The 27,845-nt window shown below is 56.7% G+C and overlaps 1 protein-coding gene across 7 annotated transcripts in view; it reads left to right on the top strand.

Moving 5' to 3' along the window:
• The window catches only part of ARHGEF10L (Rho guanine nucleotide exchange factor 10 like), a 169,667-nt gene that overhangs the window by 34,049 nt on the left and 107,773 nt on the right, over positions 1-27,845 (top strand). For all 7 annotated transcript variants that reach the window (XM_058304283.2, XM_058304282.2, XM_058304285.2 and 4 more), the window contains exon 2: positions 21,789-21,865. In XM_058304283.2, coding sequence (XP_058160266.1) covers positions 21,832-21,865 — 34 coding nt within the window. In that variant the 5' untranslated portion in view covers positions 21,789-21,831. The remainder of the gene's footprint in view (positions 1-21,788; positions 21,866-27,845) is intronic.

The raw sequence follows: 27,845 nt of genomic DNA, 5'->3' as shown, positions 1-27,845 counted from the left end.
TCTGTTCACTGTGTCTATTTGCTGCGTGTTCTTTGTCCTCTTCTGTTGTTGTCAGCCTCATGGGAATTTGTGTTTCTTTTTGTTGTGTCGTCTTGTTGCATCAGCTCTCCGTGTGTGCGGCACCATTCCTGGGCAGGCTGCACTTTCTTTCGCACTGGTGGCTCTCCTTAAGGGGCGCACTCCTTGTGTGTGGGGCTCCCCTGTGCAGGGACACCTCTGCGTGGCACGGCACTCCTTGCGCTCATCAGCACTGCACGTGGGCCAGCTCCACACGGGTCAAGGAGGCCCAGAGTTTGAATCACGGACCTCCCATGTGGTAGATGGACACCCTAACCACTGGGCCAAGTCTGCTTCCCCAGCTCTGGCTTTTACCTAGTCCTGCGCCCCCCACGGCCCTGCAGCCCTGACGTGGCCCTTTGCCCTCCTTTCTCCTTTGTCACATGATACGAAAAACTGGAACCCCCGACTGGGGAAGTGACTTACCCAAGGTGCTCTGGGAGTTGGTGCAGAACCAAGCTGACCCCAACCCAAGTCCTACCCGATCCCATTGCTGCACCTGTAGCCTCCTGGGGCAGGTCCCTGGGGCTGGCGGCCCAGCTGGCTATGAACAGAATATTTCAGGGCATATGACTCACAAGGCTGGCCCTTCCTCTGCCAGGCATTTTTATTTTTCCTTTTCTTTTCCTTCCCTAATAAGGTCCCATGTAGCTCTTATCTTTTTTTTTTGTTTTAAGATTTATTTTATTTACTTATTTCTCCACCCCACCTCATTGTTTTTATACTTTCCATTTGCTTGTCTTCTTTTTTTTTTTTTTTAGGCAGCACCGGGAACTGAACCCAGGACCTCACATGTAGTAAGGAGGCACCCCATCATTTGAGCCACCTCTGCTTCCTGCTTGTTGTGTCTCTCATTGTGTTTCCTTGTTGAGTTGTCATCGTGTTGCATTGTCACCTTTTTGCATCAGCTTGCCGCGCCAGTCCCTCCTGTCAGCTCTTTGTCTTGTTTGCCTTCTCTAGGAGGCACTGGGAACTGAACCTGGGACCTCCCATATGGTAGGCAGGCACCCCAGGGCTTGAGCCACATCCGCTTCCCTCCACCTCTCCTTTCTCGGGAGAGGCTTGGTGCCTTTTGCCCTGTGATGCCTGACTTGAGAGAGCTCCTGTTAGGAGCTGCTGGGCCACAGGTGCTTAAATGGGGGAAGGTTGAAGAGAGGTAGGGTGAAGGTATCAGAGCGGGACAGACCTGGGTCCACATCTCAGCTATGTGGCCCAGGGCAAGTCACATCACCTCTCAGAACCTGTTTTCTCATTCAGTTCAGCCAATGCTTATTGGAGACCTGTTCAGTGCCAGGCATGGTGCTAGATATTGGGGGTATGTGCTGGACAGACAGACTCAGCTGCTGTCCGCCAGGAGCCTCTCACTGAGTGGGAGTCAAGTGGGGCCCTGGATCTCTACCTTGCAGTCCTGGGAGAATCACATGAACAATGGGGAAAGCGCTGCACAGGGCACCTGGTTTGTAATAGAAATGCAAACATGATACTGGGGGGAAGTGGACGTGGCTCAGCTGATAGAGCGTCCGCCTACCGCATGGGAGGTCCAGGGTTCAAACCCAGAGCCCCCTGGCCTGTGTGGTGAGCTGGCCCACGCGTAGTGCTGCCATGTGCAAGGAGTACCATGCCACGCAGGGGTGTCCCCCATGTAGGGGAACCCCACATGCAGGGAGTGTGTCTTGCACTGAGCCGCCCCGCATGTAAACAGTTCATCCTGGTCAGGAGTGGGGCTGCACACACAGAGAGCTGATGCAGCAAGATGACACAACCAAAAAGAGACACAGATCCCTGGTGCCACTGAGAATACAAGAGGACACAGAAGAACACACAGTGAATGGACACAGAGAGCAGACAACAGGGTGTGGGAAAGGGGAGAGAAATAAATAAAATAAATCTTTTTTTTTAAAAGAAGATACTGGGCATTACTTTATTCCCAGCTAGTGAGAACCATAGCTGGGATTTCACGTGAATTATTGTCACTTGGATTGCACACTTGTTAGCAGGAAAGTGCTGAGGCTACTTCTGGAGGGACAGTACTGATTTTCTATGTAAATTGGGATGTGAATCAGGGCTCCAATTGTGAGTTGAGGCTGCTGCAGGGCCATGTGTGCCCTGACCTTTTTGGGAGGAAATGTAACCAGGGGGTGCCCCTCGGGGCTCATCCACCTCCCGGAAGGAAGTGGGCACCCAAGAGGCATTTGCTGAACCAATAAGAGCGGCAGTGGCAGCCTGGAACACACCTTAGGGGAAGTGAGAGTGACCTGCAGGGTCTGGAAGCCGTGGCATTGGTGAGCAGGTGAGGGGACTGGGAATGTCCAGCTAGGGCAGAGCCGGGGAGGGATGGACAGCTGACCAGGTGTGTGCAGGGGAGAACACCCTTGTTTGGAGGGACTCTGGGGGTACACTGGGACCAGGGGTGAAGGCCGGAGAAAGATATGGACCTTCCTAATGGGGGGTGGTGAGTCTGCTGCCCAAGTATGAGAGTGTGATGTGGACAGTGACTCAGACTCACGACAGGGGTGGGACATTTATGGAACATCCACTCTGTGCCAGGCCCAGGGCTGGGCTTGGTAAGCACCACCAGGGCAGAGAGCCTTTCTCTGTGCTCACTGATGTATCTCCAGCACCTAGAAGAGGCCCTGGCCCCTGGGCTGTCTAGCGAATAGAGGTTGAATGAATGAACGAATGGCATTATTTAATGGGGTCGCAGGACTGCTCTTCCACCAGTTTGCATGTGACCAGGGGAGGCGTAGGGAGGGTAAGTCACTTGGCTCAAGTTGCACATCTGCTCCCTTGTGGAGCGGGAACTTGGAGGAGGGTTGCCTGAGTCCAAAGCCTGTGATCTGACCCCCATCCTGATCCTCGATGAGCAGGAATTCTTGCTCTGGCTGACAGTTTGGATTTCGGCATTTCTAAGACCCCTCCCTCTGATTGTGGGGTCAAGAATACAAAATGTTTGCAAAGGCAGCAATGGCGGGGCCAAGGCCGCTAATTACAGCTGATAGCCCAGCCATTAGCTCCTGCTCTGATCAGCCTGAGCCCTCTCAAGGAGCCTGGTCAGGGAGGGGTGTCTTAGGCTTTGACAAGCAGGGTCCGGGGTGCTGGCTTAGGTGCTGCTGGTCCCGGGGGGCTTGCATCTCAGGCTGCCTCTGCCTGTGTGCATTCTCTCGGGTGATGGCTGGATTAGCCTTGATGAAGCCCGGGTGTTACAGGAAAACTTGCCTGCCCTCAGCCTCCAGATGACTCCCGATTGCCATGCCCAGGCAGGGTGAAGGTGTCTGCTTCCCGGTGGCACCCCCTGTCAGGGTGCTTGTCGAGGTTCCGTTAGGGGTGCTGCAACTAGAACCCCTGGGGGCCCACTGGGTGGCCCCCCAACTTCCACACCTGATGTGCTGCCCTCAGGGACCCTCCCCACCAGCTCCCCATGAGTGGGATCTTCGTGTCCCATCTTCTCACCTGCATGTTTCCAGTGGACTGGGGCTCCAAGAGGCAACGTTGTCGGGGCTCAAGGCACCAGCGCTGCATCCATTTCCTCCCTTACTGACTGTGTGACCTTGAGCAGTTTCCTTAACCTCTCTGTGCCTCATTTCCTAATCTGTAAAGTGGGGATAATAGAACCTCCCCTCCAGGGTTGATGTAAGGATTAAAGTAATTATAGGAGTAAAGGGCTTGGGATAGCCCGTGCACTTAGCAAGCCGTTAGTACAGGTAGCTGTCCTGTTGATCTTAGCGGTCACTTCTCAGTGGCGTTGGGTACCCAGGAGCTGTGGCCTTTTTTGTGTGCCCAGACTTGGATTCCACTCAGTCCACATTGCTTGTCGGGTGAGTGAATAAGAGGAGCAGGGCAGCCTCCAGGTGCCCGTCTGCCTCCTTCCTCCCTCCCTCTCGTGCTTTCTCCTTGCGGCTCTGTGCCAGGCATGACACAGTATGCGGGAGGTGGAGATGAACTATCATGCTAGTGTGTGTTGTTTCAGGGTGACACCCCCTCTTTGTCCCCATCTAGCTTCAGGGTCTCCCTCAGGGGTTCCCACAGCCCCCCAGACTTCCCCTACGGGAGCCCCAGCCCCCGTTTACTGTTAGCCCTCGTTCAGTCCTCCCTCCCTACTGCCTGACTGCGCACTCCCGAGGCAGGGACCGGTCTGTCTCGCCCAGCAGTGAGGCTGCTCAGAGACTGTGTGCTGAGGGTGCAGCCGAGCTGGAGGCCAGGCCCAGGGTCCCTGGCTCAGACGCGCCCCCTCCCCGTTTAAAGAGGTCAGTCTCCTCCCCCACCCCCCCTTTCTCTCTCCTTCTCTCCCCAGCTGCTTGGCCAGGTGGTGGAGGCGCAGAGGGACCCGGGACGTGGTCCTGCCCTCACAGTCTAGTAGCTGTAGCATGATGCAGTTCCTTCAGAGACTTGTATCCCGGGGTTTATCTGCCATGGAAGCCAGCGGCAGTGACTTTGGTCTTTGTATCCCTGGGACTGATAACTGAAACACTACCCGCTTAATAGGCCAGTATCTGCTCGAGATCCTCAAGGGACCTGGCCAGAGGCTCCCAGGTCGTGCGTGCCCAGCCTTGTGCTGTTGACATTGACGTTTGGGCGGAGGATTCCTTGTGGTGGGGCATCGTGGGATGTTCCGCGGCCTCCCTGGCCTCCACCTGCTGGATGCAGGTGGCACCCCCTGCCCCAGTCTTTTTTTTTTTTTAGATTTTATTTATTTCTTTCCCCTTCCCCCCTGCCCCAGTTGTCTGTTCTCTGTGTCTATTGGCTGCGTGTTCTTCTTTATCTGCTTCTGTTGTTGTCAGTGGCACGGGAATCTGTGTTTCTTTTTGTTGCATCATCTTGCTGTCTCAGCTCTCCGTGTGTGCCGCGCCATTCCTGGGCAGGCTGCACTTTCTTTCGCGCTGGGCGGCTCTCCTTACGGGGTGCACTCCTTGCACGTGGGGCTCCCCTACGCGGGGGACACCTCTGCGTGGCACGGCACTCCTTGCGCGCATCAGCACTGTGCGTGGGCCAGCTGCACACGGGTCAAGGAGGCCCGGGGTTTGAACCGGGGACCTCCCATGTGGTAGGCAGACGCCCTAACCACTGGACCAATTCTGCTTCCCCCTGCCTCAGTCTTGATAACCAGAAGTACCCCCAGACATTGCCAGTGTCCCCTGGGGGGGGTAAGGTTGCCCCTTGTTGGGAGCCACTGCCTTAGATGGGGCAGTGAGGCTGTAACTGTGTAAATCTAGATGGGGTGGAGATTTTGGAATTTAAGACTTCCTCTTCCCCTCTCTCCTCCCCAAAAAAGAGGATAAAAGATCCTGTAACTTCCATAATCCTTAGGCGCATAAATGATCTGTTTGACAGTGGAAGGGCGTTGGAGACCAGAGCTGCTGTGTGGCTTGCCCAAGGCCCCAGGCAGAACTGACCAGGTCCTCAAGCTCCTCCTCTCCTCAGACCATCAGATGACCACAGGCTGTACTTGACCTGGGAGGCTTGAGCCAGAACGTTCGACTGTCAGCCCAAGTCTGCGTCAAGCCCTAATCTTGGTGCTCACCACCCAGCTCCTGCCTGCTTTGTGAGGAGCGTGGGTTTGTGTGATTGTTTAGTACCTGCCTCCCCACAGTACTGTGGCCTGCAGGAGGCCAGGGACCAAGGCTGTCTTGCCCCTCGGTAAATCCCCAGAGCCTTGCATGGTGCCTGGTGCGCCGAGTGCGCAGGAGATGTTTGCTGAACGATTAGGGTGTTGGTGGCTGGCAGAGGGACCCGGAGACACGCAGTCCTGCTTTCCCGTCTTGCCCCTTGAATGCTGTTGAGGTTAAAAGTCCCTGGGGTCAGGGAGTGGGGCCGGGAGACCTTGTCCTAACACAGACAGTACATGCGTGGAAGCTGGGACCCCCGCTGCTCACTTCCTGGTTTGCATCCTGATTTGGAGCAAGCTGGTGTCCCAATCCTCAGCCAAGTTCCCGGCCACAGCACAGAGCCTCGGCTGTACCTGGCAAAGTCTCGGTCTTGGCCAGGAGCGTCAGGTGTCCATTGTGTCTCTCCCCTCTGGCCTTTGAGCACCTGCCGTGCGTGCCGACAGTGTGCGGGTCCCAGCCCCTCGCCTCTCTCCCAGGCTGCTTGCGGACGCTCCCGTACGGTGTGTGTGACAGCCGTGGCCTGTCTGGTGGGTCATTGTAAGTTTGCTGCCTGGAGGGGGGTGCTGTCCCTGGATTTAGCAGAAAGTATTTGAGTTGGAGCAGGGAAGTGGAAACCTGTTATTTGCAACTCTCCCCAGGGTTGATTTCCGAGCCAGAGTGCCCTACTTAAAGGGGCAGACCGCTCTGAGGCGCGGCTGTCTGCTTGACCACCCAGACGCAGGGAACTGGAATGTTCCTTGGCGCCGCGCACAGGGCTCTGGTCATCGCACCAACTAAGGAACTCAGCATCGCTGTCTCTTTTCGGGATCCTCCCCCTCTCTGACTGTGACCCTCTTTCCTGGAATCTTGACCTTGAAAAGCGCAGGAGTCTGGTGGAGGCTCCATTGACCTCATGCTGCTTGCTGAGTGTTAGCCTTGGGCTCAGGCCAAGCTGGGTCAAACCCTGCTGGAGAGGCCGTCCCCCTTTAGCCTCGCTTTCACTGCCCCAAGAAGGCTCTGGCGGCAGTGACGGGGAGGGCTCTAGGGTCAGCTCTAGCTCAAGACATTACGCCTTCCTGCACGTACACTACTGCTGCTGTACATTGAGGAGGAGGTGGTCACTTATTCACTCAACAAACATTTATTGGGCACCTACTGTGTTGCAAGCTCTCAGCTAGGCACCTCATATGAATTATTAACTGAATCCTTATAACAGCCCCATGTGGGGGAGTCTGTCTTATTGCTGTGGTTGTACAGGAGCAGAAACCAGGGATCAGAGCAGTGAAATCATATATTAGTTTCCCAGTGAGTAAGTGCAAGGGCCAGGACACAAGCAGGCTGGATGGCAAAACTTATTCTCCTGAGAACCATAACTAGGGCAGCATGATGGTGAAAGGGGCACCCACAGGGGACTCCCGTGGGACCAGAGACTGCTTCAGAGCAGGAAGTACCCCTGAGGGAAATGGCCCCCATTTTCCACTGGCAGGATGTAGGCAGAGGTGAGTTCCCAGCTCCCGGCACCCGGGTGGCATTGATGCCAAGGGCGGGAGGAATACCAGGAGGGAGCCTAGGAATGCCTCGTAGGACTGGGGGTGCACACCGGGGCTGGCTGGGTCCCCCTGGGCCCCACTGCAAGGTCAGTGGGCGTTCGACTGGCTCTTGGTAAAGTTGATAAGGAGAGAGGACGGGCGGTTGGAGTGGCGTCCTCTGTAGGTCCTGGCCCTGGGTCTGTCTCCACCCCAGGACGGGGGGGCTCCAGGGCAAGTCCACTTCGTGGCAGAGGCCATCCCTTCCCATTGCCCTGCCCCCTGCCCCTGGCCCCTTCCCCAGCCCCATGCAGCATCGTCTCAGATGAGTGGAGTGGACTACAAGGGGTCAGGCAGGAGAGTGTGGCTTGGTCCCCTGGCCTGATGGCGAGGCAGCCTGATGTGGGGGAGAGACCGTGGACTTGGGGTCAGACAGACCCGGGGCCCAGTCATGCACCCGCCTCTGGTGAGCTTTTTTTTTTTTTAAAGATTTATTTTTTTAATTTATTTCTCTTCCCTCGCCCCACTCCCAGTTGTCTGCTCTCTCTGTCCATTCTCTGTGTGTTCTTCTGTGACCACTGCTACCCGTATCAGCGGCTCTGGGAATCTGTGTTTCTTTTTGTTGCAGCATCTTGTGTCAGCTCTCCATGTGAGCGGTGCCATTCCTGGGCAGGCTGGACTTTCTTTCCCGCTGGGCGGCTCTCCTTACGGGGCGCACTCCTTGCTCATTGGGCTCCCCTATGCCGGGGACACCCTGCGTGGCACAGCACTCCTTGCACACATCAGCACTGGGCATGGGCCAGCTCCACACGGGTCAGGAGGCCCTGGGTTTGAACCCTGGACCTCCCGTGTGGTAGGTGGATGCTCTATCAGCTGAGCCATGTCCTCTTCCCATCTGGTGAGCTTCTTGACTTTGGACAAGCCCTTCTGCTTCTCTGAGCCTCAGTTCCCTCCTCTGTAAGTGGAGCTGACCCCACCCCCTCAGGGACGGTGCCCGCGCCCGGCTGGCGCCAGGCTTCGAGGAGCTCCGCATGCAGCGCTCGGCCTGGAGCGGCGCGCGGAGCTGTTGCCCTCTCCCCGCGGGACTGAGGACAGCTGAAGGATGGGCAGCATCTTCTGGGGAAGGGCAGCACATTTCTGAGAGGAGGGGTTTGAATCTTCCATGCTGGCCGCTTTTCCTGCCGAGAGCAGCCCCTGGAGCTGGGCTGCTGGGCCGTGTGGCAGGGCCGTCCCTGTCCCCTGGGGCTGGAGGTGGGGCCTGCATCGCAGGAGACCTCCATCCGGCCAGCTCGCCTTGCCTGTGGTGGTTGGGTGGGCTGAGCTGTTTTCACTTCTGAGTTTTGCAAACGTCATCTTTCCTGCCCAGAGCTCCCTTGTGGGACAGAGTGGATGGCCACCTCCCACGACCGAGGCAGAGCTTGGGCCTGAAGAGCAGAGATGGGCGCCAGATTGCACCCTCGCGGGCTTGGTAGAGGCCTCGTCGCCCTCCACGGCCTGCCAGCCGCGGCTGCTGCGCCCAGCCCCGCCTCTGCTGCCGCCGCTGGCCGCTGCCCGCCCCTTCCCTGGAAAGCCACTCTGGCCTGTGGCCCTGCACCTGCCGGGTGCGTGCGCACCTGCCAGCCGGGAGCTGCTGACTTTGGGGCCGGTGGATGCTGTCCCCTGCCCCCCAGCCACGTGCCTCTGACTCAGCAGAGGAAGAATGTGGTCTTTTGGGGAGCGAGTCTTTAAAAATAGTCCAAGTCCTTCCTGCTCCCTGCCCCACCCCTCTTCTTCTGATCACTCCCTGGCATTGGCCCCAGACCTTCCCACGCTGGCTTTGGAGCCGCCTGGTGTGCAGCGTGGCCTGAAGCTGTGACGCTCTCCCGGGAGCAGCTGGCCTGGCCGCAGGCTGACTTCACATGGGAGCGGCCCAGTCCTGGGAGGGGGTGCCACGAACCTGGGACCAGGGCCCCTCTGTCCATTCACCAGGTGTTTCTTGAGGTCACCAGGCACTGCCCCAGGGCTGGGATGAAGCCATGAACAAAAGCAACAATGGCCCTGCTTCTGGGGAGTCCATGTTCTACCAGAAGACTGACTCCACCAAATAACCAGGGGCGACAGACGCTAGGAAGCCCAAGAAAGCAGGTCGGGGAGAGGGTGTGATGGGGTGGGCATGTGCTCTTTTAAAGGGGGTGGTGGGAGGAGGCCTCCCTGATAAGAGAGCAGAGCCCTGGAGGTGAGGGGACCAGCTCTGGGGATATCTGGGGGCGAGGAAGGCAAGTGCAAAGGCCCTGAGGTGGGAGAGCGTGTTTGGGGCCAGGAACTGCGAGGCAGAGTGAGAGTAAGCTGGGGGGGGGTATGGCCTCAGGGAGGGAGCAGGGGCCACGCCACCTAGGGCCCTGTAGGCCAAGGAGGACTCTGGCCATCGCTCTGAATGAGGTGGGAAAGCATTCCAGGTTTCTCTTTTTATTTAATAGGAGATACTGGGATTGAACCCAGGATCTCGTATGTGGGAAGCAGGCACTTAACCACTGAGCTACATCCACTCCCCAGCGTTCCAGGGTTTTGAGCAGAGGAGTAACTTGGCTGCTGGGTTGAGAACCAAGTGTATGGGATGGGGCTAAAGTGGAAGCAGGAGGCGGGGTTAGGGGTGGGGGCAGGGAGAGCGGTTGAGGTGCTGTCGTGATCTTGCGGCCCGAGGTGGTGGCGGTTTGGACCAGGGCAGCGGCAGCGGAGGTGGGAAGGGGTCAGGTTCTGGACATGCTCTGAAGGGTTTGCTGATGGAGCAGAGGTGGGTCTGAGAGAAAGAGAGGCACGCTCAAAGTTTTGGCCTGAGTGCCCAGCAGGGTGGGGCTGCCGAGTGAGAGGGGAAGACTGGGAGGAGTAATTTTATTATTTTTTTTGAGGGGCCTGGTGATCAGGAGTTGGATGGGCATGTAAGTTCAAGATGCCCTACTGGGCACCGCGTGGCGAGGCTGAGCAGGCAGGTAGGCAGGAGGCTGGCGCTTGGGCAGGTCAGGCTGAGGCAGCCACGTGCAGATGGCATTAAAACCCGTGAGGCTCCAGCAGGCCACCCAGGGAAGAGGGTGGGCAGAGCCCGGGTCGGGGTGCCAGGCCTGGAGCCTCCCAGGCATTGGCGGTCCAGAGGAAGAGGTGAAGCAGCGGGCACGGGGCAGGGGGAGGGCAGAGCGGGCGTTCCAGGGAGGGAGCGGGGGCCGCTGCTGAGGGCACCCAGTAGGCCCACAGGGTGAGGAGCAGGCCGAGTCCACCGGGGTGGGCACTGGGGTCGCTGGTGGCTCAGGGAGCTGCCTTGTGGTATGGGGGACGAAAGCCTGATGGGAGGCGGATCAGCAGAGAATTGGAGAGCAGAGAAATGGGGTGGTGGGTGGAGGGGGTGTGGCCTCGGTGAGATTTTCTTTGTAAAGGTGAGCAGCCACGCTGGTTTGTATTTGCTGGGGCTGAGGGGTCTCTTGGTGGCCTCGCTTCTAGCCCAGGAAGACGGGGAGATGCCACCGGTCACCGTCTGCCTTCCAGGCTGCCGTTCACATCCCTTCTCCAGGCAAAACGCCTTCCTCCCCTCGGGCGTGGCTCAGAGTCCAGGCTCTCCTCATCCAACCCAGGGCCCGTGCGGGTGAGGCGCCCAGCTCCCGCGTCTGAACCTGCGAATCCAAGAGACACACTCGGCGGGAGTGGTGGGCAGGTGGGGCTGACCCCTGGATTCCCCGCTCGGACGGGGGCCGCGGGCACTCAGTGCCCGTGGTCCTGGGCAGTTCTGAAATCCGGCTGTGCATGTGATGCCAGGCCCGCGGGGTGGGCGGGAGACCGTCGAGTCCTGAGCGGGGCAGCCGCTCCCTGACCGGCCCCCGAATCCCTTGCTGGCAGAGGTCAGTTCACACCCCGGGAACCACCGGAGAGGTCAGTGGCTTGTCCCGGGCGCCTCAGCAGATCGTCCAGCCTGGCCCGGGGCGGGCAGTGCGGAGAGCTCTGCAGGGGTGCAGGCAGGGCTGCAGGCGCAGCTGAGCTCCGCGGCCCACCCCGCTGGAGAGCAGGGTGCGAAACCCACTTCCTGCCTCTGCCCGTTGCGGGAGCGAGTTCCTGCCCGGGCCAGGCGCCGCTCCTCACCTCCGCCATTCCTCACCCTAACCCGCAGCCGAGCAAGGGCGCAGCAGGATTTGAACACAGCCCGGCCCCAGGGCTCCCGCACTGGCCTCCGACCTGGAATGAGCAGGCCTCCAGGCCGCTGCCTGGCTCCCACCCAGGCCCTGGGGCATGCTGTGCCCCCACCTGCCTGCCCGCGGGGGCACTGCCTGCTCAGAGAGCGGGCTGGGCATCCATGCTCCTCGAGGGTCTGGGGCCGCCTCCTGCTGGTTTCTCTGTCCCCAGCACCTTGCCCAGAGCCCGACAGGCAGTGGGTGCCCGGGGAAGGGTTGGTTGAGTGGTGGGCGGAATGAAGGAATTGTGCGGGGAAAGCTTTACCTCCGGGACAGCCGGGCGGGGGCTCCTTCTCACTGCCTGAGGCCACTCGCAGATCTCCAGGGCCCCTGGGGTCCCTGGGGTGTTAGGGCTGAAGCAGTGGGTGCCTCAGCCTGGCTCTCCTCTAGGCTTCGTTGAGCAACCCCAGCGCCTCACGCCAAGCTTGGGGTCGGGGCTGGACAGCGCTGCCCCTCCTTCGTCAGCTCCAGGCTTACCCATCGCACCCTTCTGCTCTTGGCCCTGCACCCCGCTCCTGCCCCCCCCCCCCCCGCCGTCCCTGCACTCCCCGGCTCTTTCCTGCCTCTCTGCTTTTGCCTGGGCTACTCCTGCAGCCTGGAACGGTCCATCTGTCAGCCACGCGGAGCCTGTCAGCGTTGTATGGAGCTGGCAGACCTGAGTTTTCCAAATCTGGTTTCTGCCTCATCCTTCCTGGGTGACTTCGGGCCGGTCACTTTCCCATGCCGAGCCTCAGCTTCCCGTCTATAAAAGGAGGGGACCAGAGCCTGCCCTCAAGTTTGGTTCCAGCCTGGAAATGCTCCCAGGCTGGGAGGTGAGAAATGGGCTTTGTCTCCCCTTTTATAGATGGGCAGCCCAGGCAAAGCTAGTGCATCCTCCCCTTCCGGCCTCCAGGCTGCCGCCGAGGATCTGGGACCCTCTGGGGGTGAGGCCGACAGGAGACGCCACCCCGTTGGGCCCAGCGCTGCAGCGTTTGTCCTCCCGAGGAGGAGGGGCTGGGGCCGAGGCCGGTGCCCCCTGCCCCATGGTCCAGCAGCTTCTCAGGGCAGGCTCTGATTTCCAGGGCGGCTGCCCCCGGGCCCCCTCTGGCGGGGTCGCGGGGGCTACGACCTCGAGGCTGGGGCTGCGGCTGCCCCTCACCCGTCCTGCCTGGGACCGTTAACCAGGGGCGTGCCCATTGTCCAAGGCTGCAGCCGTCCACCGGGCAGCCTGGCTGGGTCTCCTCAGAGTCCCTCCTCTGGGGAAGAGGAAGTTAGCGCGGGCCCCTCCCTCCGCGGGAAGCCTGTGGAGGCCCCGGGGTCCCTCGGGTATGTGGGGGCACCTCCTGGGGCCTCCCGCACTCACTCCTCCCTCTTCCCTCCCCCCCCGCTGACCCCACCTGTTCACTGAACACCTGCTTGGGGCTGAGGTTCCCGGGAGAAGCAGCCTGAGGGTCCCGTCTCACCTCCCATGTGAGCAGTTACTCTGCCCCTCTGGGCGCCGCCTTCCCTCACCTGCTGCGGGGATTAAATGAGACGAACGCTGTAAAGCGGGCACGTGGGGACCCGTGCGCGGTGGTGGCTAGGGGTCGGCGCTCCGGATCTGAAGACGAGGATTATGTAACCTCCCGGGCGACATGGGCCACAAAGATGCATTCTGGTGGACGCAGCTGGGACCTGGCGCAGCCGTCTGCCAGCTGCGACGGGCCGCAGGAGCCCTGGGAAGGGCACTCGCAGTTATTAACCTACCAGCACTGCCCGGGCTCATTTCCTCCAAGTCCCATTTGACAGAGGAGCCAGCAGGAGCGGGGCGCGGGCTGCTGAGGTCGTGCAGCCGGAGAGCCCGGATTCTGCGTCTGGAGCTGGTCTCTCCCACCCCAGCCCAAGCCCTTTCTGCTGATGTCGGGCCCCATGATAGCTCCCCTGCGCTTTCTGGGACAAGGCACCCTGCCTCTCTCCAGTACCCTGCCTCTCTCCAGCACCCTGCCTCTCTCCAACACCCTGCCTCTCTCCAGCACCCCGGACCCCTTCCCGTCCAGGAGCCTCCACCAGCCGTGTCCCCCGAGGCACTGCTGCGGGGCTCCCCCCTCACTCCCTAGGGCCCCCTCCTCTTGCCCTGGTCTTGCTGGACAGGGCAGAGGACCCCTGGGGGACCCCTTCTTGCACAGGGGCAGGAAGGTGCCTCCCATCCCTTGGGCCTGAGCCCCACCCGCACAGCTGCCCCTGGCCCCACCAGGCCCCACCTCACCTGTCCCTGTCCTGTGCTCTCAGCTCCTGGCTGCAGCTCAGCTCGTCGTGGCAGCCGGTCTCCAGCGTCCTGGGCCTGGGCCAGCGCTGCGGACGCTGAGATGGTAGAAGCCAGTGCCCTCGGAGGGTCACCGTCTAGTGAGGGAGGCAGTTAAAATTCAGTGGGGCCAGGGCCACGACAGGGCACGTGTCCTTGACCCTGTATGTGCCCCAGACCCTCCTGTGTGCTTTGAAAATGGGCTTTCCCTGGCCACGCCCCTGAGCTACTGAAACAGTCCCAGGGGGTGGGCCTGGGACACGTGCACTTTTTTTTTTTTGAGGTGCCAGGGCGTGGGATTGAGCCCAGGACCTCGTATGTGGGAAGCCGGCGCTCAGCCACGGAGCCACATCGGCCCCCCCGGGTTGGTTTTCTCATTTGCTTTGAGTGTTGTTTGTTTTTGTTGTTGTTTAGGAGGCACCCAGAACCAAACCCGGGACCTCCCATTTGGGAAGCTGCTCGAGCTGCTCAAGCCACATCTGCTCAAGCTCAACTGCTTGAGCCACATCTGCGCCCATGTGTATTTTATATGGGCTCCACAACTGGGATAAGGTTAGACGGGTGGGGAGACATCACCGAGGAGAAATGAGTCTGGGCTTTGAAGGATGGGTAGGAGTTTGCTTGCTGGTTGTGAGAGAGAAAAGGCTTTTCATTTGAGAGATGAAAACACATCACCCTGGGAGGTAACAAATAACTGAGCCATGACCCAATGATGTGAGACAGGTGACACCGTCCTGGGGCTGGAGCAGGCCAGGCCAGGCACGGGAGTTGCTAGATAGGGGGTGATCCTTTGGTGGCCTTGCCTAGGACCTGGGCTTCACTTTGAGGGGAACGAGGATCGGTATAATGCCAGAGGGGGTGATGTGATCAGGCGTTTTTGTGGGCATGGGTTGCTCAGGAGCACATCTTGTGTCCCCTGAGAGCTGAAAACCAGAGAGACCTCTGGGAGGACGCACCTGCGCGGAGCAGCTCTGGTGCTGTCCAGTCCAAGCACCCGGTCTTGCACCCCTGGCCCCCATTTTTTTTCTTACTTCCAGGAGACAGACACAGGTGCCTCTGAAGCTGGAAACCCATTCCCGGTTTCCCTCTGTGCAAGGGTGGGTGGCAGCCACCCTTCCTCTACCACGGCCGCCCACTTGGGTGTGCTGGCTCCTGCCCCTTTCCCAGTTTCTGGGATTGCAGCCAGCACTGCCCTGGGACTTCCTGCCTGCCTGGACCCCGCCTCCCTCCCCTTCCCCAAGAAGCCAGCGTCCCTCTCCTCCAGCTCCTGGGTCCTCTGCCACCTCCCTGACTTTCAGGAGTCCTCCGGATGTCTTTCTCCAGACCTCACTCAGAGGGACCTGGGTCATTTGAGGGACGGGGGCATGGGAGATGGCCCGGGCCTGGGGGGTCGCGCGGTCCTGAGAGCATGTGGCAGGAGGAGACTGTCCTAAAGAGGCCTCTGGCCTTGATGGCCTTGGGATCCCAGAGGGAAGGGGCCTGCGAAGCGTGTGAAAGCAGCCCAGAGCTAGGGAGCCACCCGCTCTGCTGAGCATGGAGGGGGTATGCGTGCCGGACTGCTCTTGGGGTCCTGGGGTCGCTGAGCTCACACCCAGCCGCCGGGAGCTAGGGCTCCTCTGGTTCTCCCTCGGACCTCCCCCTGGCGGAGCAAGTTTGAGAAGAGCGGCCTCCTGGGAATCCGCCTGCCCATCCAGCCTGGCTGCCGTCTTCCCAGCCATGATCCCCAAGAGAGGACGCTCTCCTGTGACCCTCCCACCCAAGCACAGAATTGCTCCTATCACCCTTACGCCGGTGGCCACCGCTTACCCAGACCTTGTGCTGGGCCCATGTGAAATGCCTTGCGCGCGTCACCTACTCAGCACAGGAGCTGGGGGGAGGCAGGTGCTGGTCTCAGTCCTACTGAATAAAGCAGCTGCGTGGCAACTGCCGCTGCTGGCAAATGGCAGGGCTGGGATTTGAACTCAGATCTCCTGGTGACAAACCCCATCCTTTTAACCCCTGTGCCGTTACGGCCTCTCAGGTGCAACAGTGCAAAAGGGGAGTTGCCTGCCCTCCTTCAGCCTCAGTTCCCGCTTCTATAAATTGAGCTGACAGCACCATCTTGCAGGTTCTTCCTGGCGCTGACACGCCCTGATGATTTTGTAGTAGTCATTTAAAAAAATGAGAATGGTTTTCATTTTTCCTCATTATTATGCTTACTGTAGAAGTCTTGGAAAATTCAGGAAGTAGAAAGATGGTGTATTCATTTCCTGGCTGCTAAAACAAATACCACACGAGTCAGCTCAGTAACAGGGATTTGTCAGCTCTTGGTGTCACAGGCTAGGAAGCCAGCTTCCTCCTGGGCCGGTACTGCTGGCTGGCGGCAATCTCCAGCTTCCCCGGCTTTTCCGCCACGCGGCAATGCACATGGTGCGGTCTTCTCCTTTCTCTCCTGGGCTCCGTTGCCTTCCAGTGCTGGCTGCTCCCTGTGACTTGTCTTTCCATGTCCCATGTCCTTTGCTCGGGATGGACTAAGGGCCACTCTCATTGAGTCTGGGCTCTCCTTAACCAGTAGCATCTTCAGATGCTTCCAACATTTGCATTCACCAATGGGTTCACACCCGCGGGACCAGGGGTGGGTCCTGAATGTGCTTTTCGTGGGGGACATGATTCAGATGGTGAAAGGAGACTCTCCTATAAGCCACCACCTGAGCAGAGCGCTGTCGGTGTTTTAGGAACTGAGAGCTTCCTGACCACGTGTAGTCCACGGAAGACTTTTAAAAAGGAAAGGGAAGAGCCAAGCAATTCCTCTGCTTCCTCGGCACTATCACACCTGCTGCCTTGCCAGCTTGCTGATGGAAGCACCTGTGAGATCTCTGGGCAGGTGCTGCTGTACCCCCTTCACTGAACTGAATGCAGGGCTCAGGCGAGAGGATGGCAGTGGCAGGTCAGGGGGTGCCAGGGACCTTTCCAACAGCTTTCTATGTATTTCCTCTTTTTTTTTTTTTAAAGATTTATTTATTTATTTATTTATTTATTTAATTCCCCTCCCCTCCCCCGGTTGTCTGTTTTCTGTGACTTTTTGCTGCGTCTTGTTTCTTTGTCCGCTTCTGTTGTCGTCAGCGGCACGGGAAGTGTGGGCGGCGCCATTCCTCGGCAGGCTGCTCCCTCCTTCACGCTGGGCGGCTCTCCTTATGGGTGCACTCCTTGTGCGTGGGGCTCCCCTACGCGGGGGACACCCCTGTGTAGCAGGGCACTCCTTGTGCGCATCAGCACTGCGCATGGGCCAGCTCCACACGGGTCAAGGAGGCCCGGGGCTTGAACCCCGGACCTCCCATGTGGTAGACGGATGCCCTAACCACTGGGCCAAAGTCCGTTTCCCTGTATTTCCTCTTAATTGTCCTACAAGGTAGGTACTTTTTAACCCCAGTTTTGCATGTGCGTAGACTGAGGCCCTGGGGTGCGGTTAAGCCTCAAGTGGTGCAATCCAGACCCTACTGTTCTAGAGCTTGAACTTCTTAACTGCTGTGCCAGGAGAGTCTCTAGTGGTGGCGACGGGCTGCTTGGAGCCATCATTCCTACTCCCTTGCCCTCATTCTTCTGGGGGTAGTGGCAGGTGTGTGCAAAATGGTGCCCACCAGAGGCTCGCTAGAGCTCACTGGTGCTCTGGGGGAAGGCGGGCCTGCGGGCCTGTGTCTTGGCCCTCAGCTTGCATCACACGCTGCCCGGATTCCAGCCCTGAAGTTCAGGGAGGCGGTGTGGCTAAGGGAGAGAGACTGGGCTTTGGAGTCAGAGCCCCCTGGCTTGTGTCTTAGCATTGTTATCTCTGTGACTTTGGACAAATCAAAACTCTGAGCCTCCATTTTTCATCTGTAAAATGGTGTTAGGAGAATTAGATGGAATAATGCATATGAAACTTCAGGCTCCATAAATGTTAGTGTGTCCCTTCCTTTCCAGGGAAAGCCTTGTGCTTGGCCCAGAGGGCAGGAATCAGCTTATGACAGGTGAGGAATAAGGGGAGAATGCCAGACTTTCTGGCTTGGGAAGGAAGGATCCTGGACTTTGTCTCAGAAGGAAGTAGCAGCCTCAGATTGCGTTTAAGGAGCAGTTTACACAAAGAGCCTTCCTTTTCCTTGCGGTAAAATGGGCCTAAGTCTCTGCATCCTCCCCCTTCCCTGCTGGGGTACTAGTGCCCTCAGAGAAAGGCTGAGCAGAACTACTGGTTGTTACTGAGCCTACACGTGGGAGAGGCTGGCAGGAGCACCCCTACAATTCTCTGAAGCTGTTGTTTGCTCTTTCAGTTTGTACAGGGATTTGCATACATTTTGGTTTGAGTTCCCAGACCCTTTTTGCTGAAGATAAAATGCTAGTCCTGAGAATTTACAGTGTAGCCTAAAGGCACAGGCACACACTCAAAGGAGAGCATCTGGGACATCACTCAAAATGAAAACTGCAGCTCTCCTCTTGGACTCAGTAGATCCATTTCCAGGAATTGGCCCTAGGTTCACTGATCCATTTGCTCAAGGCCGCATGCACTAGGATGTTTTTAATAGCAAAACGCTGGAAACAAAATTACCAAGGTCCACTGATAGGGGATCAGTTAAGTAAATTGTGGTACATCCAAAAACTACTGTGCGTCATTAAAAAAAACAGGCTGATTCTATGTATTGTTATGAAATGATCACTGAAATTGTTAAAGAAAAAAAGCAGTTGCAGTGCACTAGGTACAGTTTGCTTCCTTGTATATAAAACAAAAACAAAGGTATATATACTGATTCACAAGCTCATCCACACATGGGATTATTCTGGAAGGGTTCATAAGAAAATACTACCAGTGGGAACTTGTAGGGGATTAGGGTGTCTGGGAAGGAGAAAGACTTGCTTTTCATTTTGTTCCCCTTTATTTTGTTTGAATTTAGGCTCTAGAGCAGATGTTTTTTTTCTTTCAATTAGTTGTTTTTATTTTTAAAGAAGCTTTAGATTACATAAACGCTACATAAAAAATATAAGGGATTTCCATAAAATATAAGGGATTTCCATATGCCCCACTCCCTCCTGCTCCCACACTTTCCCACATCAGCAACATCCCTCTTTATTGTGGTATATTTGTTACAGTTGATGAACACATATTGAAGCATTGCCGTTAACCATGGATTACAGTTTACACATTATAGTTTATGCTCGGTCCTGCACTCTTTTGTAAGTTATGACAAAATATACAATGGCCTGTATCTGTCACTGCAGTGTCATTCAGGACAACTCCAGTGTCCTGAAAATGCCCTCATATTACACTTATTCTTCCCTCTCTAATCCATCAGAATCTATGGTGTTCACTGCCTTTCTTCCATTGCTAGAATAATAATAAATCGATAGTAGAATAATAGTAAATCTACTTTATTGTTCATTCCCCAGTCTTGAGGATTTTGGGATGGTGATGCCCACTCTGCTTCTAATTGGGAGGGAGCTTACATCCCATAGGGCAGATGAATGGAACTATCTTACTTGCAGTTGTCAAACTCTCTCTGTTCCTTGGGATGGACATTGTCCATTATTACCTCCTTGTTAGTTGTCCTGGGTGAATCCAATGAACTGGAGAGTAGATGTTGAAACTTTGCTGAAAATCAGGGCTCAATGGGTACATAGATGAATCAAAGATTTAAGTCTCTGGGACATATATTTATCAAGTATAGTGCTAATTATACATTCAAATAAAAGGGACAGAAGAGCCATGTGTAGAGAACATATAAATGAGTCTAACTCTGTTACACTGGGGGGCATAAATTCGAAAGTAAGACCCACTGACAGTGTGCCAAATTCCTGAGCACCTGCCCTGTTCTAGTTTCTGGAGGTCTCTAGAGCCCTCAGGAGTCCCACTATTTGAGGTACTGTTTACTGTGGCAGTCAATGAGATCCTGCTGAGACTTGCATAAGTGTAATCTCTGGAATGACCTCCCAACTCACTTTGAAATCTCTTAGCCATAAAAACTCATTTGTAGTTACCATTTCCCCCTTTTGGTCAAGGTCTTTTTCCAGATGCATTGCTAGTTGGCACTTGGTAATAATCCCTTGGTGCCAGGGAGGCTCATCCCTGGGAGTCATGTCCCATGCTGGGGATGGTGGGGGGGAAGGTAGTGCATTTATATGCTGAGTTTGGTTTAGAGAGAGGCCACATTTGAGCAACAAGGAGGTTTTTAGGAGGTAACTCTTAGGCAATATACAATACTAGGCTAAGTTTTAATTTCACAAGAAAAGGTTCAGAAGTGCAATCATCAATATAAAGGCCTGGCATAATGGTCTGTCTTCCTTCACTAGGCACTACTGCCTTTGCACTCAGGGGATTCTTGCTATCCTGTTAGAGAATGTAACAGAACTCCCCAGGATGGGAATTCAATATTCTTTCGGTTGTTGTGTGGATCCCCATCCACCTAGACAATGCCACATGAACACTTGAGCATATTCATATGTCTTAGAGGCATGCTACAGCAGGGGTTCTTTTTTTTTTTTTTTAAGATTTTTTATTTATTTATCTCCCCATCCCCCTCTCCAGGGGTCTGCTCTCTGTGTCCATGTACTGTGTGTTCTTCTGTGTCTACTTGTATTCTTGTCAGCAGCACTGGGAATGTGTCTCTTTTTGTTGCATCATCTTGCTGCGTTAGCTCTCCGTGTATGCTTTTTTTTTTTTGCATGGGCGGCTCTCCTTATGCATGGGCTCCCCTACTGGGGGACACCCCTGCGTGGCACAGCACTCCTTGCGCGCATCAGCACTGCACATGGGCCAGCTCCACACAGGTCAGGAGGCCCTGGGTTTGAACCCTGGACCTCCCATGTGGTAGGCGGATGCTCTATCCATTCAGCCGAATCTGCTTCCCATTTAGCAGGGGTTCTTAATCAGGGGTCCGTGAGCTTAAATTGAAATAAAAAAAAAACCCAAAACACGGCATTCTTGTGGGAATGTGTTGGTGGGGTTGTGATATTTTTATTAAATAATACACGGTATAGTGTGGACTTAGTAAGGGGTCTGTGGTTTTCACTTGCCTGGCAAAGGGGTCTGTGCAACAAAAAAGGTTCAGAACCCCTGCCCTGGAGTGTTGTTACTCAAACCCAGGGCCTGGGTTTGAGCTCTGGCCCTGCCACTTATTAGCTGTGTGATCTAGGGCAAGTTACTTGGCCTCTCTGGCTCCATTTTTCTCATCTATGATTTGAATGATTATATGTTAATATTTGCAAAGTGCCTAGAACAAGATCTGAGATCAATAGCAGGCACCATACGAGTGTTTGCTGTTAATAATATTGCCATTTACATAGATAACACTTTAATTGTGTTAATAAATAAAAATTAAGGCTCTAGGGATGGAAAAGAAAGAAGGCGTGCAGCCACTGTGTGGCAGTGCAGATTAGACTTGAGGGAAGTCCAGAGGGACAGCCCCTGGCTTGGAATGGGGGGTGGGAGAGCCGTGGGTAGTGGGGAGATCTCTTCCTGACTGCCTGGCAGGGGCCCTTGCGTGAGCTTGGCTCAGGGCCCAGGAAGCCCACAAGCCACTGCCCCGTGGCTGCGAGGGGAGGGGAGGCTGCTCCCAGCCCGGAGAACGTGTGTGCCCAGCCCCGAGCCTTCGGGGTTCTGCCCCGTCCCATGCCAGGGCCGCCCTGTAGCTCTTCACTTCCCCATGTTTCAAGGCCCGGTGGTCCCATGCCAGCTGGCTAACCCTGCAGAGCAGGGCAGGGAGAGTCAGAGAGAGAGTGGCCCTCAGCGAGGCCCAAGGAGGGGACTGGTGACACGGCTGGACCCGAGGGAGCCTGGGGTCACTCCGCAGCCGCGGGAGCAAGTGCCCGGCCCCGACTGTGATGGTTCCTGCGTGATCCTGGTCTCTGGGGCGGGGGTGTCACCTGTAAGCCGGTGGGGGGGGCGGTCTGGCCGGACCCAGAAGGACACTGGGAGTCCCGTGGCATTGGGCAAGAGGAAGGCGTGACGGCAGCAGGGGATTTCTGGGAAGCTGGGAGTTGGAGCTCGGCAGCTGCTGGTTTTCCTACAGGTTAATGATTTGTGTAGGGCAGAGGCCGGGCGCTTTCTGGCTGGGGAAGGGAGCGTGCGAGGTGGGGGCCGGAGGCTCGGGGTGTGGGCCAGCAGCCCCTGTCTGTGGCTGGACCCCCGCCCGAGCCCCGTCCCCTAACTGGATTTCTGTCCTTCTGTTCACAGGAGAGCGGCCGGGGCGGTGCTGCGCTGAGCCGGACCCTGTCTGATGGCTTCCCCCAGCCCTCCGCAGCCTGCCAACGGTACCGTACCCCCAGGCGCTTCTGCTTCCGCGTGCCCCTCCGCAGAGGGCCCCCCCTGGGGCTGCGAGGCACTAACTTTGGAACCAGGCTGACCCTGCTGAGAGTCTGGCTCTGCTGGCCATCGGCCAAGTGACTTAGGCCCTCTGCCTCAGCTTCTCTGTCTATAAAATGAAAGTAATTTCCTCCCAGAGCAGGCTCTGGACAGGAGTTAATTCTTTCCCCGTCTCCCCTGAGGACTGCACGGTGAGCAGAGCCCACTTGGGGCTGAAGCTCCTAGGCTGAGGGTGGGAGCTGAGGTTGGCTGTAGGGTCAGACTTTCCTTCGATGAAGTCCGGGTTGTCCCGCAGCGGGAGGGGTGCAGATTTAGCAAGAAGAAAACAAAAAGACATGCTTAGACTAAAAAAATGGTTGTTTTTCTGAAATTCACATTGAACCCAGTGTCCTGTGTTTGACCCGTCACTGTATTTTATTAGACACTGCAGTGGAAAACGCAGGCCTCACCCACCAGGCCTCAGCTTCCCCTTCCTCTCGCTGGCCTTTGGGGGAGGCAGAATCGCAGGGCGGTTCTGCGCGAGAGCCTGGCCACCAGCCTGCCGTGCGCTTGACTGGCCGCCCTGCACCTGCGCCCTGCTCTTTAATGACTAGGTGTCTCCGGGGCTCAGTCTCCTCCTCCACAATCGTGGGGTAATGATAACACCCCCTCCCGGGCTGTCACAAGGCCTTAAATATACGTCAGGCACCACGTGTGGCCGTCGGTCAGTCTGGGAGGGGCCGTCCGTGTAGGGTGCTGGTGGGCGGGCTGGTGGGCCGTGTTCGGGCCCCGGGTGCTGCTGAACGGTGAGTCTCTTCCTCCCTGAGCCTCCGTCTTCTTCCCTGAAGGTGGGTCCGTGCGGGGGCCCTGCCTTCTCCACGGCGATGCGCGGTGACAGGTGGCTGCCAGGGTCCCCTCCCTCCTGCGCTCCCTTGATGGGCTCGCCTGCGGACCGGGCGTGTCCAGGGAAATCAAAGGCCTGCGTGATCTGCTCGGCTCATGCCGCAGGTCCAGGTGGCTGGGCAGGGCTCAGCGGGGCTCCCAGCTCCCTGGGACGCGCCTCCTGATTTTCCCTTTTGATAAGGAGCAGCGCCTTGCTGCCTGGGTGCCGGGTCCTGGGAGCGGAGGGAGGGCAGCCTGTTGGGGTGGGGCTTGGGGACAAGGCCGTCTCCCGACTCAAGACCGTGCCTTTGGGTCCCAGGATGCCCTTCTCCAGCCCCTGCTGCCTTGAGCACCCTGCTCCCTTTCTCCTACCCGCCAAGCCGGCCAAACTCGAAATGAGGAAAAACAATTATTTCCTAATCAAATCAATTCAGTTCCATTCAGCGTGGCCTAATGAACGTGGGAGGGACATTGGTTGTTCCAGCCATATCTGATATTCCTGGTTAGTATCGCCTGGTTGAACCAGGCTGTTTGCCACTTTCTGATTCTTTGAGAGCTTTCCCTTGTCTAACCTAATAAAACAATTCCCAAGTAGAGGATTCCCCCAAGCACCCTTTCACACGTCTCGTGACCCCCTTCGTCCGTGCTCACGGCCTCTGCCCCACCCGGCCGCTTGCTGTTCTCTGCTTCTGCCGTCGCCTCCGCCCCGAATACCTCCCCTCCATCCGAGCCCGCCAGAGCTCTCCTCTTCCCCCAGGGCCCTGGGCAGGGCAGCCTCTGAGCTCGGGGCCCCCTCTCCTTGAGCTCCTGGTCAGCCACTGCGGTTTATGCCTTTAGCCATACCAGCCTCTGCCACCTGGTACCAAGCTCCGTGACACCCAGGCTGTGTCTCGTTTCCCCTGGAGCCTCCTGGCACAGGGAGAGTGCCATCTGGGCATGGCCTGGCTGTGAGTAGGGAAGGACTCTCCCTCTTGCCCAGGATCCAGGCCTGTGCTGTGACTCGACACTGTGATGATGATGATGATGAGAGATGGAATCAAGAAGAACTAACTTGCTGAGCACACACCTCACACCAGGGGCTTTATGTGTGCTAATTCATTCTATCAAGGGCCCTGTGAGGTCATTGCTATTATTTTCCTCATTTGGCAGATGAGAAAACACAGCTTCAAGGGATAAAATAACTTGGCAGTCATACAGCTGGTATATGGGAGGCTAGAGTCTCAACCCAGGGGTCTGATGCTAAATCCTTAGCCACTGTCCTGATACCATCCAGGTGCAAAGGAAGGTTCCCCTCCCCACTGCCCCCCCCAGTGGCTTCAACTGCTCAGGAGCCAAGGGCCCTGAAGAGTTAAGTAAGCCCCTAACTCAGGATGACCCTGTATCTGGAACCCCCAAAAATAGTAAGCAGGGATCTTGTGGCCATTTTTCCAGTGTTTTTCAAACTTAAAAAAAAAAATCACAACCCATAGCAAGAACTGCATTTTACATGACAACAAGGGAGTATGTACGGGTGCGTATTCACCAAATGCTTATCATGTGCCTACTATATCCTGGACAGTGTTCTAGATGCTGGGGACACAGCTCTGAACAAATCAGATGAAAATACCTGCTCTCACGAAGCTTATATTCTAGTAGGGGAGACAGACAATACAATAAGGAAAATATCCAGCAGGTCACCTGCTGGTAAGTGCCAGTGAGAAAAAAAAAGTGGACAAGCCCCTAGGGAGTGTCAAGTGTCTCTGGGGGGGTCGTGAACAGAGGGTCACAGCAGCCTCAAGGGGACATGTAAAGACCTGAAGGAGGGGAGAATCTTCCAGACCAGGGATAGAAAGTGCAAAAGTTCTGAAGCAGGAGCTCTTTGTGGCACATTCAAGGTACGGCAAGGAGACCAGTGGTGGCTGGAATGAAAGGAGTACGGGGAGAGCAGAAGATTCTCTACATGTGAGCACAGACACACATTATATTATAAACAAAGGCATCGAAAGCAATGTCGAAAATAATACCAAATATGATTTTATTAGTAGTATAATGTTAAAAAACTGAAATAGGCAATTAATAAACAAAATACTGATTGAGAATCCCCTAATTGATTTTTTCTTCCCTTCTCCCTCCCCCTCCCCTGCCTCCTGTTCTTGTTGTCTGTGTCCATTCGCTGTGTGATCTTCTGTATCTGTTTCTCTTTTTGTCTTCTCATCTTTCTCCTCTAGGATTCACTGGGATTCGATCCTGGGGACCTCTAATGGGGAGAAAGGTTCCCTGTCAGCTGAGCCACCTCAGTTCCTGGTCTCTGCTGCACTTCGCTTTGACCCTCCCCTTGTCTCTCTTTAGTTTCGTCATCATCTTGCTGCGTGACTCACTTGCGTGGGCACTGGCTCACTGCGTGGACCCTCGGCTTGCTGTGCGGGCCCTCGGCTTGCCATGCGGGCGCTTGGTTCGCCACGTGGGCACTGGCTCCCTGCACAGGCACTCACGCGGGCGCTCGGCTCCCTGTGCAGGCGCTGCCTCACCACACGGGTACTCAATGTGCACTCACACAGGCACCTGGCTCGTCACACGGGCACTCAGCTCACCACGTGGGCACTGGCTCGCCACGCAAGCACGCTTTCTCTTTTCCTTTTTTACCAGGAGGCCCCGGGGATCGAACCTGGGTCCTCTGCATGGTTGGTGGAGGCCTTATCACTTGAGCCACATCTGCTCACCCCCAATTGATTTTATCACCAACAAAGCATTGAGAGCTGTGATTGAAAATCCCTAAGCTGATCTGACTTTCCACTGAATCCCTTGTATTTCCTTCTATAATCCTTCATAATGGGTCAGAGTGGCCAAGGGCTCAGGCCACCCCCAGGAGGTAGCAGAGCTCAGTGGAAAGAGAACAGAAAGAGACGTGGGTCCCAGCCTGGCTCTCCCACTTATAGGCTGGGTGGCTGTGGACGTGCCATGTGGCCTCCTTGTGTAAACGGTGCGTGCCTCTGTGTGTCACCTTTTAGGCTCTCCGTGCTTGTTTCCTCACTCCTGGGGGAGGAGCTTGTGCCGCAGGCCCTGCCACCGGGTAAAAGGGCCCACCCCAGAAGGTGCTGGCCCACGGGCTCCCCAGAGCTCCCAGGAGCAGGGCTGTGCCCCTGCCACAGTGGCCTCTGCCTGGTCTGCGTTCCTCAGTGGAACCTGGGGCTCCCATCCTGGGGAGCAAGGGTGAGCTCTGGGTTTCGGCTACAGTAGAACAGCTGAGGAAGGAGCCTCTTGGGTTCTCTGTTCTGCTCTGGGAACCCCCAGGCCACAGTGGGGGAGGGGTTAGGGTTTTCTGGCCAGAGAAACTGCTAGAATTAGGTATGTCCATCTTTCCATCTCTGTTCTGTCCCCATCCATTGAGCCTCCATTCATCTCACGTTTATTGAGCACCTATAAGCCGGGCCCAAGTGAGGCGCAGGGTACACAAAGGAATAGACGGCCCTGTGCCCCAAGGACCTCAGGCTGGGATGGGCACAGTGGTTTCAACAGCAGGTATTTCCGTCATTGCACTTGCGTGTACTGGGTGCTCTGCTAAGCGTCACACCGGCACTGGGGACTCTCAACCAGGGGACATTTGGCAATGTCTGGAGACATTTTTGGGTGTCACAGTTGGCTGCTGGCATTTATTGGGTGGAGGCCAGGGATCCTGTAAACATCATACAGTGCCCAGGGCAGCCACAGCGGAGGATGAGCCAGCCCCAAAAGTCCCCAGGGCTGCTCCTAAAAGCCCTGCTCTACCTCCCAGGGTGCACACAACCTTATGGGGGAGGGGCTATTCCTATTTCCCAATTTACAGATGAGGAAGCCAAGGCTCAGGGACGTGCAGTGACTTACTCGGAACCGCACAGCTAGTAGAGAAACCAGATGGGACCGTCTGAACCCAAAGCTTGTATTCTAAACCAAGTGGCACGGGCAGGACTTCTCAGCAGGTGGAGGAGGGTCTGCTTGGCTTTCCTGTTGTTTAGAACCAGACCAGACTGCCCTTTGCCTTTGGAGCAGGTTCGCACGAGGTAGGGGGACAGACTCGGCGAGCTCCTGGCGTCCTCTCCAGCCCCAGGTTCTAGGCCGCGTGAGGGAGACAGGGAGGACGACGGGGGAGCCTCAGCTTGGTGAAATGAGCCGAAGGGGGAGCGCTCGCGGAACGCTGTCTCGGGGAGAGGGTTCAGGCCTTGCCACGCCTAACGGAAGTTTCTGAGCTCCTGTTCTGCGCCAAGTGGGAGACCACGGAAGCGCCGCTCTCAGGGATCCTAGGTGGGGAGGGGCTCAGGAAGGGCAAGGACAAAGGGAACAGCCCCACGCGAGCCCCGCTTCTACTGCCCCGTACATGCCCCAGGTAACTGGACATGGTGCTCAAGCAAAAAACCCAGCGGCATTGCTCACAGTGGTCAGAGGGTAGAAGCAGCCCAGATGTCCACCAGCTGATGACCAGCAAAATGCGGTCTAGCCATAAGCGGATTATTACTCAGCCGTAAGGAGGAATGAAGTTCTGACAAACGCGACACGATCAGCCTAGAAGACATTGTGCCCAGGGAAAGAAGCCTGACACAGAAGGCCACAGAGTGCCCGAGTCCATTTGTGTGAGATGCTGGAAAAGGCGCATCCATAGAGGCAGAGAACAGATCAGGTGTTTGCAGGACCTGGAGCAGGGGAATGGATGAAGGAAACCAACAAGGGCCTCAGATGGACAAGGAGGCCAGGGAGGGCCTCGCTGCTTGAGTCAAGCTTTGCAGGATGGCGGGAGAGCGCGCCACGGAGTGGCTCCCCCAGGAGGGGCGAGGCAGGGAACGAGGCCTGATGGGGAAGGCCTCCGTGCTGGAGCACGGCCCTGTCTGGGCAGCCTGTGCTCTGGCACCCGAGGGCTGGCGTGCCTCACACTCCATATGTCTTCAGGCGGCTGTTTTATTCTGACGTGCACACTGAGTAAAGCACAGCACGCAGAACGTGCTGGCATGTGCTCACCTGCACACATGCAAAACTCACAAATCCATGTGAACACGTGTGCCCACAGGTACACGTGCAGATGTGTTTGAACAGCCCCCTGGCCCACAAAAATAAAATAGG

This window comes from Dasypus novemcinctus, chromosome 9, assembly GCF_030445035.2.
Source record: "Dasypus novemcinctus isolate mDasNov1 chromosome 9, mDasNov1.1.hap2, whole genome shotgun sequence".
Classification (NCBI taxonomy): domain Eukaryota; kingdom Metazoa; phylum Chordata; class Mammalia; order Cingulata; family Dasypodidae; genus Dasypus; species Dasypus novemcinctus.
The sequence above is the reverse complement of the archived record's forward strand: the minus strand, read 5'-3'. Positions and strand labels throughout refer to the sequence as shown.